This window comes from Mobula hypostoma, chromosome 3 (assembly GCF_963921235.1).
Source record: "Mobula hypostoma chromosome 3, sMobHyp1.1, whole genome shotgun sequence".
NCBI lineage: Eukaryota > Metazoa > Chordata > Chondrichthyes > Myliobatiformes > Myliobatidae > Mobula > Mobula hypostoma.
The window spans coordinates 184,291,756-184,310,818 of NC_086099.1; the positions used below are offsets into that span (position 1 = coordinate 184,291,756).

The following is a 19,063-nucleotide window of genomic DNA, read 5'->3' on the forward strand; positions in this document are numbered from 1 at the left end:
TAGCATTGGTAGTGGCAACTGGAATTGCAAATCTATGCGTGTTATCTCTTTAAACCCGTCTTCAAGCTGTCTAGCATTGCACTCAGAAAAAAATGATTCTTACTGTAAAATAATAAATTTGTCCAGGTTTAGTATTTGGATATCCATAGGAAATAAGACAATTAAATAAATTTTTATTAAAATAACCATTAAGATCGTATGATGTCATTGATGTAAATAAAACAAACCGTCTATTAAAAACGGCACTGCATACAAACGTTTATTGATCAATTTTCAAGACTTAGACTCAGCAACCTATTTTCTGACTATTTAACTAGTGAAGATCACATATGACCAAAACTAGACATGCATTCGGTTGTTCCGAAATGCTGGGGGATCCCTGTACAGATATAACGTTCGGATTTATTGGTGCTGTCTTACTTGTTATTAAACATAAATAGACTGTGACTGCGAATGACTGTGTGTGTTTCGAACTTCACTAGCATTGGAATGTCGCCAACACCCCTCATTATTGTTACTTTCCGTTTGATTTGGAGATTCATAGCAAATCAACGTATTTGGCTTGTACACACGTGATGATTTGGTGATGCTGCAAAACTTACGTTAGCCTATTAAGAAAACAATGTCCGGTATAAATCGTAAACCCAAATAACACACAAAATTTCAAAAACAAAATCAAGGAAGTTTTATTATCACGACCAAGCATCTGATTGTTGTTTGATCTGTCACTAAGCAATGACAAATCCCAAAGATTTTCATCGCACCGTTTTACACGTGCTGCCACTTTATGCTTAGATATTCCATTCAGCACGGTTCAGACATTCATTAAAACGCATGTCCTATAATTTGACGAATTCATGGATTATTAGCTGCAAGCTTACAATATTGAATAGAGTATTTTCAACATAGCTTTTTGCATGTTTGCATGTGTACTATGGTGAACCAAATGTAATTCATTTTAAATTGGCCGTGACATTGTTTAGATAAAAAAATGACTCAAATTTCGCGACTGAACAGAACAAACGCCCTAAAGCCAGCAGTAACGTACTAGTGTCCGGTATAGTTTCACATATGGTCGTGCCGATTCGATTTTTTAATCAAAGTTTCGAAAAGTAAATATAGCATTCTTCGTGAACTGGGAGATATTAACAACACAAAGCGCAGAAATCATAGATTGCGAAAACCATATATTATCTTTGATCGCAATGGCTATAATTTTGTGGGTCTAGTTAAAAGAAGTGTTGTTATATTTAACAAAGTTTCTTTCACATTTCAGACAGCGGCTTGAAACCAGGGGCTCGTTTATAGAGATGTGTATGTACACGAATATCTTTGCTGCAGTCTATAAAAAGTACCGAATGCCAAACTTGGCATTTTACATATTTTCATTTCCCACACTGTTGTAAGACATCAGTTAAACAAATTACAATGTAGCACTATTGCAAGCGTGAGAATGTTCTCGTGCGTTTCTTATTCATTGTCGCCGATTAATTGACTGTAATCTCTTAAACAAGCAGTATCAACATCTGTGGTGCCTGACAGTGTCGTTTGTTGATTTATTTTTGTTCAGAAAAGTAGTTTAAACCCGCTGTAAACTTCAGATTATTTGGTTTACAGTTTGCGCTAAGGACATATATCGTGGGATTTACAGCTGATTTGTTTATAAACTTAATGGTGGTAAAATATATTCGTTTGTCAATAAGCAATGTTCATGCAGAATATTTTGTTATTGCTGCATTTAAAGAAAGGGAATTAAAAGTAAATTATTTAGATTTGAGACGACACTCCAACCCATTCTCTCAAGGATTTATTTTTGAAAATCCTTAAAGCTTACATTGCTAGTACATTTATTTTCCTTCTCGTTTTATAATTCAGCCAACAAATTTGTCAAGGAAGATTTATACATCTGAATTAATCATAATGTAAAAGACTTGATTTTAGCCACTAATTGTGATTGTATATGGCCGATGCCGCTTTACTCCGTGCTACCCGCGGTGTATCGGTAGCTTTGTTGTATTTCTTCAGCACTCGAATGCAGGGTCAGCATTCCAACAATTGCCTTTCAAGTCTCTGCGAGATTCTACTTCTGGGGCCCTCGCAAAAAGATCAAGTTTCGCTTGCAGAAGATGTGCCATGTTTAACTTCCAAAAGGGCATTATCACCTAAATTAGTGAGAAAGTCCATGATACTTCTCACCTTCCATTTCCTACCATCAGATGTCAGGAATGCAAAGTTCGTAATGATACCTCTAGCTATTACGTCCTACGTAAACTGTTCCTGTTTTGCTACTCGTACCCCGCGCTGTCTGAATGACCGATGACCTTTGCCTAAATGTGTAAACACAAATACGTACTGCAAAAGCAAAGTTTTTAAAAAAAAACCTGCGAATGAAACAAAAATTGAAAACTTTGAAAACACTTGGAAACAAATAGAAAGAACAGAAAAAAGTTATATTGTCAGATATAATCCTCCATCTGGAATATTGTTTTTTTCTTCTTCTTCCCACGTCTATAGCCATTAGGCATGAAGCGTTTGCACACATGCAAAGTGTCGGCGATTGGCACCTTACAGACTTGAATGTTCATTTTTGAAACCTACCACCAATTAAAGCAGCCTTTAGTGATGCGGTAGATCGTTCAAATGGACTATCAGGTAACAGATGCATTTGATCTTTCAGCTGGACCGACTGTTTCCATTTTTTTAGTCATAGTTCGCGAATACATAATAATAGATTATATGTCTGGAGTTGGAGTAAAACACCAGGCACCCTCGCTTTCACGTCACGGAGACAAATTACTTCAACCAATCATGAAGGAACCCTGAAAACTGATACTTGATTTTGTCACTATACACAGTAAAACGGGTAGGTTCATTGTGCAATCTGGGACAGCCAAGGTTTAATTACGACGTGAAGGGATGCAATGAATGCAGACTTAGCCATTCGGTTCATTTTATTTCCATTTTTATAGGTAGCTAAAATAATAGCATTTCTGATAGTAGTTCCACCAAAGGTGAATTCCCAATGTAGGACGACACATGAGCCCAATAGGCTGCAGCCTGATGCGCTAATTATTCTCACTTCGCATCTTTTTTTCAGTGGTTAGTCAGTAAAGCGATGACAGATGGCTCTTCGCCCTTTCAGTTGAGGGGGAGGGGAAAAGAAGAAAGGAACAATTTAAAATCGGAAACAAAATATTTTGATTTGGATTATCTTCGGTTTTCGCAACTGGTGACTCACAAAATAGAAGTCATTTTGCCATTTTTTATATATAATGAAATTAAATAAAGGCAGGTATTGTGCCTGTTTTAAATTCACGTCAGAAAGCCCGTAAGTCTGGGCGTGATTATAGTTTCCGTTTTAAAGTCAGATTTAAAAAAAAAATTCGACTATTTTCAGTAGGATAGGCTTTTCAGAGTCGGTGCCCAGACGGCTAAACAATCGATGACGTGACGCATTTTAAATAGAGGCTGTCGCGGAACTTCCGGGGCCTGCTAGCAGCTGTACGACCCAGGCAGCCGGAGTGCCAAGTACAGATTTTGGTTTATTTCATCAATAAACCTTGACGCTCGAGTCCCACGAGACAACTTTATAAATTCCAGAGGGTTAGGACGTTCTCTGTTGGGGGCCAGTACTTCATACCTCTAATTTTAAGTTACCTCTGTGATTAAATACCTCCTCTCATCTTTGTCAACTTATCTAGCCACCCCCCCCCCAATTAAACCCATAGGGGTTCGTGCACTCAGGACTAAGCACCACTGGCGAATCCTACTTTCAACTAGCCATGAAATAATAGAAAATGAAAACATCTTTCCTTTCTGGTCTTCCATAAAATGCACTTCGTGGTTATTCGCTCACTTGTATCTCTTAAAGCGGAATACTACCGCAAGACGTATCTTCCCTAAAACCAAGAGGAAAAAGTATGATGTGCCGGCCTTTCCGCTCAATACGGAAAGCCCCTAACCAGTTAGAATGCATTTAATGGGATTCAAACTCCAATGCTCTTGCAGTAACACAACAAACCGGAATGAGGCCGATTTTAAGAAGTGTTGAGTATATTGGATTCCGGATATTTAAACGATTAAGATCAAAACAACTCAATACTACCTATAGTGCACGTTATCCTAGACTGTCCAGTTATAGGAAACAAACCAATGAGGAGAGCGTCATGCACATCTCAGCTGCTGACGCCCAGCAGCGAAAGTGTCGAGATGCAGCCATGATCTGAATTGATATATTTCGCAACAGTCCCTTTACTAGAAAATGTCAAGAAGAATTTAGCTCATTTGCGTTAGGTTTAAGCAATGGGGGAGCCAGACAGGCGTCTTTCGTAGAGCGAGAAAACCGAGAGCAACTTGCCCTTGGTACTTACGTTTTGCGGTCTCGTCCTTCAACATTTATCCCGAAATAGAATGGGACGAATAATTAAAAACCTCGATGCGAAACTACGGTGTTTGTAATCTGTGCATGGTACATTGTGTCATCGAATAATTCAGCACGGAAATAGGCCTTTCGGCCCATTGCCTACTATGACTTTATTTCTGTTTGCATGGATTCATTACAGCGAGAAGATTTGTTTCCGGGATTATCTCGTCAGTCTGCATTCCGCTTACTCGAAAATTCTCAACTGGTATAAACTGAATTGCAGTTAAACAAGTAATTGAAGAACAAACACAGAAAATGCTGGAAACACCCAGAGAGTTAAGCAGTATCTGTGGAAAGAAAAACAGCAAACATTTCAGGTGACTTACAATCATGCATTAATTATCAGTTTCAAAATGCTTCCTGTCCATTGAACTATTTTATAATACAATGATTGCTATATCGGCAAGTGTGGCAAGCATTGGGTCCACAGCACCACCGTCCTGTAATGAACAAGGACTATTTTAACTTAGTTGTAATGTAAACAATATTGATCAGCATCGGGATCAAACGTGACAAAGATTGGGACTAGGCTGGAGGTCCTGTTCACATCATCTTTAGTTTCAAACAGAATACAGAATTCCAAGTTCGCACTTTTTTCTTTCTGATTTCCAGTGGTTGTATTATTGACCACAGTTTTGCACCAATTGCACTCTTTATTTTTCCCCAAGTGCTCAGTGGTTGCGCAGTTCACCGTGTTTCCTGAAGGTTATAGCTGAACATAATGTGGAGGATGGAGCCATTGAGTCATACAGACATCATTATCTCATTTTCATTACAGGGCTAGTAAAAATTGCACAACGCTTTACAGTGTCTCAAAATATGCAGTTTCACTGCACTAAATATTATAATCTGTTTCTGTTTAATATTGCCGCCGGTACAAACTGGATGCTTTCAGTTAAGACCACTGTCACTTTTGGAAGCACGACTCTAGCGAACTAAACTGCGTTATTCCGAACGAACGGAAACCAACAAGAGTTCGGTACTGTTAACCGGACTTACCTGTTTTCAGAAATTAGAGGGGGGAAAAAACGACAGAGAAACTTTCCCTTCATTAGCATTGGATGTACACCGCTCCAAAGATGCACCACGTGATGAAGAACTGGACTTTATAAACATTTGTAGCTGTAGGGTTGGGAACTGACAAGTCGGAAAATCTCACGACTTCGAACTAGCAAACGGGGATTTTTTTTAAAAAAACGCATCCAATGTATTGAATGATAATCATGTCGCTTCGTGGGCGGATTCTGACGTGCAATAGGAAAATCCAGCCCAACGGGCAAGTATAAATATGATCACACTGCTTTCTTTTTCCACCATGTGAAATGAAATTATCTTGTAAAATTGTAACTTTCAGTCGAGGTGGTCTAAGAAGAAAATTGACAAATTTGAGGGGGAAAAACGGCGATTCTCTTCATTCCGTGAGTTGTTCGGATTTCATATTTATTGTTAGTTATAACTTAGTCATTTTGCGAATAAGTTGCTCCACTGTGAATAAACCTTGCGATTAAAGCTATCGATGAAACCTTTATGACTCACATAGAATCAATTTTAAAATCTTTTCTAAGCGAAGTAGAAATGTATTCGTTTTACTGCTACGGGCAAGTTCAAGATTATACTTGCATTACCAGGCATTCTTTACCTAGTCAGAAATAAAGATGGATTCAAGGACGTCTGTACGCATTATTCTGTATCATTGTGACACTTATTTACTTTTATATACAACCCAACACAGCGAGAAATAAAAATCAATTAACTCCCTCCTCACCTTCCAGTCCTCCACTAGTCTCCTCCCACGCCCAAGACCTTAAAGATGATTCAGTGAAACTTTCCGCTTCATTAACACTGCACAATGACTTGACTGGTTGTACTCTGCATCGCCTATTCGCATTTAAATTGATTGTGTGGTCATTATTTGTAATAGAAGGAAGAACGAATATAGTATTGGAAAAATAGCGGCGTACAGGAAACGAGAAAACAGCGCACCAATTTAGAAAAAGTGGCGCTCCAAAAATACGTAAGAACGTGCAGTGTAAGACGTAGCTATAAGCGTCACGTTTAATCCAAGAGAGGACTTTTTAAAAAAAAGATTCATTTTACCTGTAGTTTCATTTCCCAAATGCGGGTTATCTGATGGGACCCAATTCTTAAATTTCCTGTTCATCCTCGTGGTGGGAGGCAGGAAAGAAGGGTTAAAGAAAGGGCCAGCCAAATATCAAACGTTCGGTACCTAAATTTGGTATTTGATTTACAAACCTCGTGTTTCTTCTTCTCTGGTCGGGAGTAGGATATCTGCAAGGAAGATAGGTAATTGCATATGTAGCCGAATAATAATAGATTTCGGAAAAGTGAGATTACTCCATTTCAAAACGTATTTCTATAAAAGCATACATTAGGTAATGAATCGACCAAATCAAATGTACTTTTTTAACAGCGGAGTATCGATGAATATTTTTTTAAATTTTAATCAATTTATTCATTTGCTTATGCTTCCTCCAACCACTTAACTATGTTTTTTTAAGTAACACTTAACTATATATTTCAACTGCAATGATAAACCAATGGTTTCCGTCTGTTCGAAATAGGATTTAATTGACGTTTTAAGTTGATTTCTTCTTGTAAGTGATAGATTAGGAACCATGCTTATATTTAGTTTAAAGCTCCAAGCGTAGATTATAAGAACAAGATACTGTAATCTGCCGATGGTGGAAATCCAAAGCACCATACACAAAGTGGCGGAGGAACTCAGCAGGTCAGCCAGTATCCACAGAAATGAACCAACAGTCGACGTTTCGGGTCAAGACCCCTCTTCAGGACGCTTTGTCAGCATTTGTGCATGAGATGAGGCGTAGATTATGATGTTTCGAAAAATATGTTCCAGGCGTTTAAAAGACAAAGATAACACAAATAAATGACGTAACAGTAGAAACTACAGTAATTTTGTTTTCCCCCAAACTGTAAAGTTTAGAATTTCTGCGTAAGTTTAACGATTGAGTTTACGGGAAGTAAAATATTGCAGCCATTTCATAAAGGTAAGGGACTATACCTGAAAGTGCTATTAGTATCTCAGTTGGTTTGTACTGTTTGAAAAGGAAAATAAGTCAAAACAATATTAAAATCAGTTAATTAAAAAAATCAAATGAATGATATTTTGACGAAAATGTTACATTATCTATGCTGCCCCGCAACGATGCTCTGTTCCACTCCCCTCCATTCCAACTATGTTGTTCCCAGCTTCTTCACCCCATTGCTACCGGTCCCTTTCGCCCTCTCCTAAGCCAAGTTATGTTCTATATTTTCTGAATATTTATTTTGACTTAGCTAACTGCTTTTAAAAGTTAAAATTCCTCGTATATGGACATAGTAAAACTTTATAATGAGATCATCACCGGTAAAGAAAATGCCCACTGAATCGCAGCATTCTTGCCTTGTTTCCTCAGCTGTAACAGTGTTAGAAGAAACTGGATCAATTAACGCACTAATATTACAAGTGAACGTTGAACAGGATTGGATGTTATCACCAGGAACCCTTTCATTACCGTAGAGTTTCACGAGTAAACTAGATGGGCAGAATGCAAAATATGTTCCTAAACACAACGGTTTCGCTTCGGAAATTCACCTAGGTGTCCATTTCATGCCAATTTGATATTTTCTACCTAGGTGGCATTGAGTTTAACCCAGCAATCTACAAACATCCACGCAGCAAATGCAATACTCCGTGCTTTATCCCATTTTAAATATCAGCCAATAAAAGCGTAAAATATTTTTCAGCAGTAACTTATTGGTATAATTTTGTTATTTTTCAGACCACGAATAGTTAAAAACCGGCAAGTTATATGTTTGTATTTATATCAAACTAAGTGAAAAAGCATGTGTTTCAGATACAGACGTAAATTACGTGTAAATTAAGTTTCACTTTTCTATAATAACATGTTACTATTTGACCACAAATTTGCTTGAAACCTTGACATCTGTTTTCCAATATTATATAAAATAGATTTCAGGATACTACCAGGATATTTGCATGTTATTACAGCGGCATTTATATTGTGTCATGATAACATATTTGAGTGGAGACCTGGACGTAAAAATTATGAAATAAATTAATTAAGGAGAGGGGAATGGAGACCTAGATTTTTAAAATATTCTTCGGTAGGTCGGGATATGAGTGCTATCATTGCATATAAATTTATCTGGAGCTCAGTATGGCTAATAACTATCATCGATCCAACACTCACAATCGCCAACATTCAGAACTGACAAAATGGATAATCATTAACAAAATATTCCTTTGTTCTTTCCATCTGGATAAGAGTTAACGGATAAGAAGTCCACAAAACGTTCTTTATGAATAGAGTAATGTAAACGACAGGCATAATAAAGCTAAATATAAAATTAAATATTAAATTGCAATTCTTCAAACCCTAAACATTCATCTCAAACTGACCTTTCCTATTTTACAATATTATGGTAAATCGTTCACTAAATGCCCGTGAGAAAGTTTCAGAACTGTTTTTCATGAATAATATATAAATAATTTGCTTAGGTAATACATTACAGCTGTTTCATTTTCAAATGTAGGGAAATCTCCCAGTTAGTCGGTAATTTCGTTTTATAATTTGCATTGTTTTTTTTACTATCACAATCTAGTGGATTACAACTACAGTATTCAATCTTCAAAATGTTATTGTTGTATGATACCAATAACAGACAAGTAATAGTTAAATCGAAATATTTACAGAATGCAGCAGACCTATGATGAACATTTCGTCCGACCTCCTTAAGTAGCTATCTCATTACGACAAACCCTGCTGATTGACAGCCTGGCCAGTGAATTGTGTTTCGGCAGCTCCATGGCGTGACGTCTGTATAACAGGGGTGGGTCTTGAAATGCCAGTCGTTGCGTACTTATCGCAGAAGCGGGTTAGGATAGAGCCAGAACCACTGGAACTATTGAACTCGTACGCTTTTATTTTGACCCCACAATACTTTGGAAACATGCGCATACACACACACACACACACACACACACACAAACAAACAGTAGCTCATCAAATAGAACCTTTTAATTTAAAGGTAAGTTCTTTCAAGCAGTTTTGTACCAATGATTAAGGAAAGACTTTAATTTGATTGGAAAACCGTGACAAATGGTATTTAAACGTCAGAAAGAGAACAAAACTAAACTTCGTGGCTTTTCACGAAGCTAGTGTCTGCGCGTTTGAACGCTGCGAGCGTTTGCGCCTGCGTCATCTGCGTAGTAGGCTGGTGTGCGGATCTAACAATTTGTTTTCCCATGCCTCACTCAGGTGCGACCCCCTGAACTCTACAATGCCCTCTATACTGGTGCCTCTCTAAATATGCAGTTGCAAATCATAATTGCAGTAGATTTTAGTACAATTTTCATGCAAGTTTGTCTTAAGTATTAACGATGGGATAGAAGGAGATAGGAATAGGGAGCGTAGTGGTTAGTTCAGCAATAAATTTTATCAAAGCATCGTTAGAACCTCCGGAAAAAATCCTTTATTGTGGACAGTGGAGGTGTCTTCCGGGCACCAGTAAATGTGACCGAATGCAGTATAAACTGAATTAAAACGTGCTTACGTTTTAAATAAACTGAACATTGAGACGACCTTGATAAACTAAATTATTAAAATATTCTTTGCAAAACGCGAACATACTAAATGAAATTTATTCCAATAAACTAGTACATTAAAATTAATGTTAACGTGGCGATTTGTGGCTTAAGTTTTAGGAATAAGCTGGTTAATCTCCAAAAGAATAAAAACGACATTATTAGTATTCTAGGAAATTAACTTGCAGGCATAATAAACGTTTTAATTATATGAATTGGTCTTAGAGGTTTTTTCCTAACCAGATAGCGCTACTAGTCCGAAAACAGCGAACCTGATTCTTGTGCATAGTAGTTCTTCGTACAATTCTCTGGTTCTTAAAAAAATATACGCAATGAACATACCTGGATAAAACCAACAATTTTAAAATGAGTTGCTATTTGACAATGCAGACCGTGTTGAAAAATCAAAGCTACAATTAAAAGTTAATCGCGTATATTCTAACGAAATTTCACGTCGAAGAAAACTGCTTGCTTTATATATTTATTTATTTATTTATTTATTTATAAATATATTTAGTTAGTTCTGTTGCACGCTGATATAAATTATATTGGTCCCCATAAGGCTTAACTTGTTTTACAAAGTTCTATGTCTAGTCTACACTCTGATGAAAATTTGCAGTAGTTTACTGCAGAGAATTTGCATAACCAATCACATTTTCAGTAGAAAATGTGTTGTTGTGGGGCAGACGAGTAACCCAGACCTTGGATACAGCTCTAAAAGAAAGCCTGCTGCAAATCGGGCGGGACAATACGAACGCTTCCTACTCCGAGTTCCTGTCCATCAAATATCACAGATTTATTGACACTAATTAATAAATAAAACCGTTCGGGCTCTTGAGTTGCAAAACGACGCCCCAAACACCTTCGACTGATTAAGGAACGTAGTCCCCGCCCGCGCGCGTCACGTCACAAACATAAAATAACGACCTCCGCTAAAAACTTGGTTAGAATCCTCTTCCGGTTCGTCGCTGTGGCAATCGCAGCGCTGCTGGTTGTCATGGACACTCGGCAGAGCGCCGTCGTTGCTGCAAACGGGTGCCTGTGGCTGCGCACCACCTCGTACAGAATACACGGTCGGCATGACGCAGAGAGTGGCATTACAAGGTAATGGTATTTCGGACACTATAGTCTTTTTTGTTTGTCTTGAAAACCAGCTTTAAGAGAGTCAGGTGGAAGCCTTTGTCTTTAGTGGTGTCCTTCTTCCCACTTTATCGGAAAGTAAGCGTACGGAATAACGAGCGACTATTTCTATAAAAGAGAGGCTTGCACTTGTATAGCACAGTCACAAAGTGCTTAAGATTCATGAAGACTGTTAATGAGTGTAGTCAGTGTTGTGTAGGAAACGGAAGACCTACACCTACAAAGCTCCACGGACAACGGTATAAAGATTTTAACACCTGTTTTAATGATTCTGGTTGAGATTAAATATGATTCAGAGAGATCTTTTCGGTCTCAGATTCTGCCTTGAGATCTTTTATATTCATTTGATTAAGCCTTACATGAAAGGGTGCCTTTCTTCACTCCATCGGGATTGTGACTAGGTTTTGAGCTCAAGTCCCTTGAAGCCAGAACCTAACAACAGGCGGTATTGGATACTCTTAAGATCCTTGTTTAGTCGTTTATGTGCATTATTTCTTGAGTTTCAGGAATTTATTTTTCTATCGTTTTGCCCCAGTTTTTGAGCAGTACCAGAAGGCCAGAACACACTTTGTACAAACAATTGCAGAACTTGCCACAAGGCCACAAAATATTGAGACTCTGCAAAATGCAGGTAAGGGAAATCTACGTTTTAGCTTTGAACACCAAGCACACTGTGGGGAAACCTAACATTTGATGAACATTTAAATGAAAAATAACCTTCTATTCTTTTAAGAATTTGTATAAGGTTACAATACTTTGGTTAAACTATATTGTCTTTAAATACAAATTTGTGTGGTTGATGAATGATCAAGGGTCTTCTGCCTACAATTTCCAGTTTATAGTTCATGAGATGCAGAATATAAATGGGTGTGGACACCAAACAATTAGCAAGGCAAAAGGTACACTTGCTTTTTCTGTTAAAGGTTTTGTGAGACAAAATGGAAGAGGTTGGAATACACAACCTGGTAATGAGGAGAGTGAGGTATGTAAGGCTCCCCACTCCCATTCTTTTTCAACAGGAGCACCATCAAGAGTGTCCTGTCTGGCTGCATCATAGTATGGTACAGAAGCTGCAAGGTCCTACAGAGGACAGGATCACTGTGGTTTCCCTCACCCCTACTGTATGTTTGACATTTATCAGGAGCGTTGTATATGAAGTGCCTGAAGCATTGTTGGGGAAGGGAACCTTACCACCCATCCCACAATTTCATTGACAGACTAGCATCAGGAAGGAGGTACAAGAACATCAGGACTATGACTGCCAGACTGGGTAACAGTTTCTTACCTCATTCTGCGAGACTAATGGATACCCTTCCACCACTGAGGTTTTGTCATTACGACAGTGAGCTACTTACTGTTTACCTGTGCTGCACTTCACATGTATTTTGAATTATATTTTATTAACTTATTTGTGGTAATAGTTTGTTTTACGTACTGCATGCGATTATGTGCATTGTCAGTGCACTGTGGTCTGGAGGAATGTTGTTTCATTTGATTGTATATATGTAGAGTCAGATGACAATCGACTTGAACTTGAATTTGAATCAGCTGGAGAGAGAAACAGTTAATAGTCATAGAGAAGTACAGCACAGAAACAGGCCCTTTGACGCATCTAGTCCATACCAAACATTGAAATTGAACTCACATGCACCACTTTTGCTGGCACTCATTTAACACACTCATGACCCTCTGAGTGAAGGAGTTTCCCCTCATGTTCCCCTTAAACTTTTCACCTTTAATCCATGACATCTAGTTGCAGTCCCACCCAAAAAGCCGGCTTGTATTTACCCTATCTATGCCCCTTATAATTTTGTATACCTCTATCACATCTGCTCTCAATCTACACACATCAAAGTTGCTGGTGAACGCAGCAGGCCAGGCAGCATCTCCAGGAAGAGGTACAGTCAATGTTTCGGGCTGAGACCCTTAGTCCTGACAAAGGGTCTTGGCCCGAAACGTCGGCTGTACCTCTTCCTAGAGATGCTGCCTGGCCTGCTGTGTTCACCAGCAACTTTGATGTGTGTTGCTTGAGTTTCCAGCATCTGCAGAATTCCTCCTGTTTGCTCCTCCAAATCTTCTATGTTCCAAGGAATAAAGTCCTAACCTATTCACTTTCCTTGTAACTCAGGTCCTGCAGATCTGACAACATCCTTGTAAAATTTCTCTGTACTCTTCTTTAAACCTTATTTATATCTTTCCTGTAGATCAGTGACCAACACTGCACATAATTTTCCAAACCAGGCCTCACCAATGTCTTGTACAATTTCAACATGACTTTCTTTCTCCTGTACTCTGCTTTGATTTATGAAAGGAGCCAAAAGCTTCTTTACAACCCTATCTACCTGTGACTCCACTTTCAATGACCTGTTCTACCATGCTTCTGAGTGCTATTCTGTTCACTGTGTAAGACCTACCCCGGTTGATCCTACTGAAGTATAATACCTTACACATGTCTGCATTAAATTCCATCCGCTATTTTTCAGTCCATTTTTTTCAGCTGCTCCAGATTTGCTGCAAACCATGATAGCCTTCCTCGCTGTCCACTACGTCCCCAGTCTTGGTGTCATCTGCAAATTTGCTGATCTACTTAACCACATTATCTTCTAGATTGTTGAGATAGCTGACAAACATCAACAGACCCAGCACCGATCCCTGTGGCACTCCACTAGTCACAGGCCTCCAGTCAGAGAGGCAACCATCTACTACCACTCTCTGGCTTCTCCCATAAAACCAGTGTCTGATTCCTCATCCTGAATGCCGAGCGACTGAACCTTCTTGACCAACCTCCCGTGCAGAACCTTGTCAAATGCTGAAGACAACATTCACACCTTGCCTTCATCCACTTTCTGGCAACCTCCTTGAAAAGCTCTACGATTGATTAGACATGACGGACCATGTGTGAAGCCATGCTGACTATCCTCAATCAATGCATGTCTATCCAAAGACTTGTATGTCCAGTCCCTTAGAATACTTTACAGTAACTCTCTCAGTAAAGATGTCGGGCTCAGTGGCTTATAAATTTACTGGTTTATTTTTAGTGCCTTTCTTAACCAGTGCAAGAACATTGCCTATTCTCCATTCCTCAGGTACCTGACCTTTCGCTAAGGATGATTTAAATATTTCTGCTAGGGTCCGGTTAATTTCTGCACTTGCCTCCCGCAGGGTCGGAGGGAAAACCTTGTCAGGCCCTGGGTATTTATACACCCTAATTTGTCTTAAGACTGCAAACATCTCCTCCTCTGTACTCTGTATAGGGTCCACAATGTTGATGCTGTTTTACATCACTTTTGTGAACTCTGTATCCCTGCATCTTGTATTCTGGCAGGCACATACAAGCTTTGTACTCTCAAAATTTCACGTTTGAAGGCCTCCCACTTACCTACCCAGAAAACAGCCTGTCCTGTCCCAATCCACACTTGTCAGATCCTTTCTGATACCATCAAAATTGGCCTTTCTCCAATTTAGAGTCTCAGCTTGCAGACCAGACCGAATGTTTTGCATACTTACATTGAAAATAATGGCATTGTGATCACGAGATGCAAAATGTTCCCCCGTACAGATTTCTATCACCTGCCCTATCTCAATTCCTAATAGCAGATCAAGTATCACACATTCTTTCATTGGGACTTCGATGTACTAATTAAGGAAACTTTCCTGAACACATTTGACAAACTCTGTCCCATCTAGTCTTTTCACAGTATGGAAATCCCAGTCCATATGTGGAAAGTTAAAATCACCTATTATAACGACTTTGTGTTTCTTGCAATAGCTTGTGATCTCTCTACAGATTTGTTCCTCTAAATCCCACAGACTCTTGGGTGGTCTGTAATATGGCCCCATTAATGTGGTCATGCCTTTCTTATTTCCCAGTTCTGACCATGAATAAGGACAGAGCAGGTATGAGGAATGTACTGAAACAATGAGATGCAGAACACTGATTGCTGTAAATATGATAATAAGAAAATACTGGAAATTACCAGAATGTTAAGCGCTTAACGTCTGCAAGAGAGGAAAAACGATGTTAATTTTACAGGTTGATAACATTTCCATCAGAACTGGCTAGATTTAGAACATAGAACAGTACAACACAGTATGGCCCTTTGGCCTATATTGTTGTGCTGATCAATATGAACTTCACTATCATTCCAACCCTTCCCTCTTTCACAGCCATAACCCTCCATTTTTCTTGCATCCATGTGCCTATCTAGATTTTTAAAAATATCCATCTTTTGCCAGCCTCTTCCTCCATCCTTGGCAGTGCATTCCAGGCACCTGCCACTCTCTGTAAACCTATTTCTGAAATGTCCCCTAAACGTTCCTCCTCTCATCTTGAACAGATGGCTTCTGGTATTGGCCATTGCTGACCTGAGGAAAAGGTGCTGTCTCTCCTTTATCTATGCCTCTCATAATCAAAGCCAAATGTTGGTTTAGAGCGTGGAGAGTCTGGAGGCAGAAGATGGAAGGCTGAGTCTGTGAGTCTGGGCCAGTGACTGAGGTTGGAGGTGCAATATCTGAGCATCTGGGCTTAAGGTCTGGAGATGCAGAGGTGGCATGGAGTTGGATATCTATCTGTGTGTTTGAGGGGAGGGTGAGAAAGGTGATTGTTTTGCTGTTATTGTCTTATTTTGCTCTTGTTGTTGCCTGTGTTGTCTTGCTGAATGTTGTGGATATGCTATGTTGGTTCCAGAATATGTGCCGACATCTTTTGATAGGCTGGAAGTTATTGCAAACAATGCATTTCATTGTATGTTTCTATATACATGTGATAAATAAATATGAATCTTCCCATCATCCTTTATCCTTCCTTGGTCTACCTAACACCTATCAACCCCTCTCCCTTTCCTCTTTATATCAGCTTTATTCCCTCTCCACTCTTAGTCCGGATGCAGTCTTCACCCAAAATGCCAGCACTTCCTTTCCTGCCACAAATGCTGATCCTCCAGCAGTCTTTTTTTTGCTAGAGGAAACCATATTGTGAGTACTAACACACGCTGCTATGCTCACAGATGAGGCACTGCTCTACCTGAATGCTGTGAGGAGAATGTGTTGTAGGAGATGGAAGGATGAACCAGAAATTTGCTGAGAAAATCCTTTAGAATGGTGAGAAGAGAGGGAATGACTTGTCCAATAGTACCTCTTGGCGGCTTCTTTCATCTTTGAGCATTCCTTATCCTCCGTAATTTCTGTTGTCTTCAATGTGATGCCGTGCCCAGGAATATCTTTCCATTCCCTTTGCAGATGCTGCCTGATCAGCTGAGTATTTCTAAGACTTGCTGTTTTTCTTTAACGTTTCCAGTATCTGCATTTTTGGGTTTTAGAAATTTTATGATACCTGATTCGAGGAACTGTGTTTCTGTACCCAAATGAAAGTTGATTGGATATGATCTCCGTAAGACATACAGAATTTGGAATGGAACTGACAGAATAGATTCTGAGAGTCTGTTTCACTAAGCTTGGAGAATAGATTCATGAAGACATTCAGTACTGAAATGAACAAAAAAAAAATTTACACAGATAATTGTAAGTGTTTTGGCAGTCTCTGCCACAGGACTGCAGACAATAATTCAATGCACAAAATAAACGTGATATTGATAGATTTTTGGACACAAGTCGGAGTGCTGATATATATCATGCTTTTACTTATGTTGTAATTAACTATCAGACTCTTTGACCTATCTGTGCCTGCCTTGGTCTAATTTAATAAATTTAAATGAATTATGTCAACTGTTGATTTAACAAAGCTCTTTTGTTATATAGTGGCTTCAGGTGGTAATAGCTCCAAAATATATCACAGTAACATAACCAGATAAAATTGTCAACAGGGAAAGATGGAGAAATTTGGGCAAATGACTAAAATCATCGACAAAATAGTTAAAGACTTAATTGTTTGGAGACTGATAATTTTAAAAAATTTCATATAAGATGTTAAGTGGCTGAGAAAGGATAACGTAAAGCTTACCATTGTGCAAACACGAGGAATTCTGCAGATGCTGGAAATTCAAGCAATACACATCAAAGTTGCTGGTGAACGCAGCAGGCCAGGCAGCATCTCTAGGAAGAGGTACAGTCGACGTTTCAGGCCGAGAACCTTCGTCAGGACTAACTGAAGAAAGAGCTAGTAACAGATTTAAAAGCGGGAGGGGGAGGGGGAGATCCCCCTCCCACTTTTAAATCTCTTACTAGCTCTTTCTTCAGTTAGTCCTGACGAAGGTTCTCGGTCTGAAATGTCGACTGTACCTCTTCCTAGAGATGCTGCCTTACCATTGTGAATCACTTTGGCTCAAAATTTCCAGGAGCCAGTAAGCCAATTGCATTAGCTGTTCTATGCAGTAAATCCCAAACCTATCGGTTTGGATCTACGACTGAGAACTTTGAGCCTCAGAATAGTGTCCTTGGTCCTCCTTGCTCATGCACAGACACCATAGAGCATGGTCATGGTGTCAATCAGTGCTGATGAAAGAAACTCTTCTAGGCACACAAGGCTTGCAAATGGTAAGGCCTTGAACATAAGCAAAGCCTGAATTAGGGGTTCGAAGACTAATTGTGTAAGGAAAGGAGGCTCAATTTTGCATAGGTCACTGCACGTTTCAGAGGCAATTATCATTTTCCTGGGAAGGCTATTCTTTTAAGTGATTGCTCCTATTTGCCCTGAAATCTTTGGACTCCCTGAATGATGGCAGCTCCCTCAGCTGATTGCCTCCTCAAACAACACCATTTCATCTCCCTAATCCTGTTCCTGACTAATTCACCTCCAGATCCTCTTTTGAAACCAATACACTAACCACTCTGATCCTTGGTCCTGTTTTTTTATTTTCCCCAATTCCCGTGATCCTGTAAATCTCCTCTTTTACCTGGTTTATCCAGAGGTGCTGAATGGTGATTCTTTTCTGCTTCCTGATGTCACCTTCAGCATAATTAGAAGCTTGTCAGCTAGTTTGATTCCCTTCATCCATTATCCTAAGCAAATATAGGAAATGCTGAAGGATTGATGAACACTGAAGTACTGAAAACTTTCAGTTTAGAACTTACTTGCAGTTAGCCTGTTCTATCATAGTGATAGTATTGTCTAGTGGATGGATGCCAGAGTGTGACAATTTCACAAAAAGCAGGACAAAACTAATTGAAAACAACAGGAATTCTGCAGATGCTGGAAATTCAAGCAACACACATCAAAGTTGCTGGTGAACGCAGCAGGCCAGGCAGCATCTCTAGGAAGAGGTACAGTCGACGTTTCAGGCCGAGACCCTTCGTCAGGACTAACTGAAGGAAGAGCTAGTAAGAGATTTGAAAGTGGGAGGGGGAGATCCAAAATGATAGGAGAAGACAGGAGGGCGAGGGATGGAGCCAAGAGCTGGACAGGTGATTGGCAAAAGGGATACGAGAGGATCATGGGACAGCTCTTGGCTCCATCCCTCCCCCTCCTGACTTCTCCTATCATTTTGGATCTCCCCCTCCCCCTCCCACTTTCAAATCCCTTACTAGCTCTTCCTTCAGTTAGTCCTGACGAAGGGTCTCGGCCTGAAACGTCGACTGTACCTCTTCCTAGAGATGCTGCCTGGCCTGCTGCGTTCACCAGCAACTTTGATGTGTGTTGACAAAACTAATTGAGCTAGTTACCACCCAACCAGTCTATACTTGTTTATGAGTGAGTTGATGGAAGGTGTTATGCCACTTAATTTGCAATAACATGTTAATCACTGCCCAGTTTTGCTTTCACCCCTCTCACTTGGCTGCAGCACTTTTCCAAACATAGACAAAGGAGGTGAATCAGAGGTAAAATGAAAGTGACATCAAAACAGCATTTAATTTAAATCTGGAATTGAGGGACACTGAAGACATTATACATTGAGAGGAAAACACTCCAATGGTTG

General features: G+C 39.4%; 1 protein-coding gene and 1 long non-coding RNA gene across 3 annotated transcripts in view; one reads left to right on the forward strand and one right to left on the reverse strand.

Moving 5' to 3' along the window:
• Nucleotides 1–2,535: 2,535 nt before the first annotated feature.
• On the reverse strand, nucleotides 2,536–6,327 carry LOC134343628 (uncharacterized). Its single transcript, XR_010017295.1, has 3 exons — nucleotides 6,189–6,327; nucleotides 4,371–4,710; nucleotides 2,536–3,135 (listed from the first exon to the last, which is right to left on the reverse strand). It is a non-coding gene; the product is annotated as an uncharacterized LOC134343628 (long non-coding RNA).
• Nucleotides 6,328–9,427: 3,100 nt separating this feature from the next.
• The window catches only part of spag6 (sperm associated antigen 6), a 137,909-nt gene continuing 128,273 nt past the window's right edge, over nucleotides 9,428–19,063 (forward strand). The window contains exons 1-2 of one of the 2 annotated variants that reach the window (XM_063042394.1): nucleotides 9,428–9,496; nucleotides 11,728–11,823. Coding sequence is in view for 1 of the 2 variants with exons in the window: in XM_063042393.1 (XP_062898463.1) it covers nucleotides 11,132–11,156; nucleotides 11,728–11,823 (121 nt within the window). In the remaining variant the exon portion in view is untranslated. Of the gene's footprint in view, nucleotides 9,497–10,893; nucleotides 11,157–11,727; nucleotides 11,824–19,063 lie in introns of those variants that run through there. The other variant, XM_063042393.1, reaches the window with a different exon arrangement.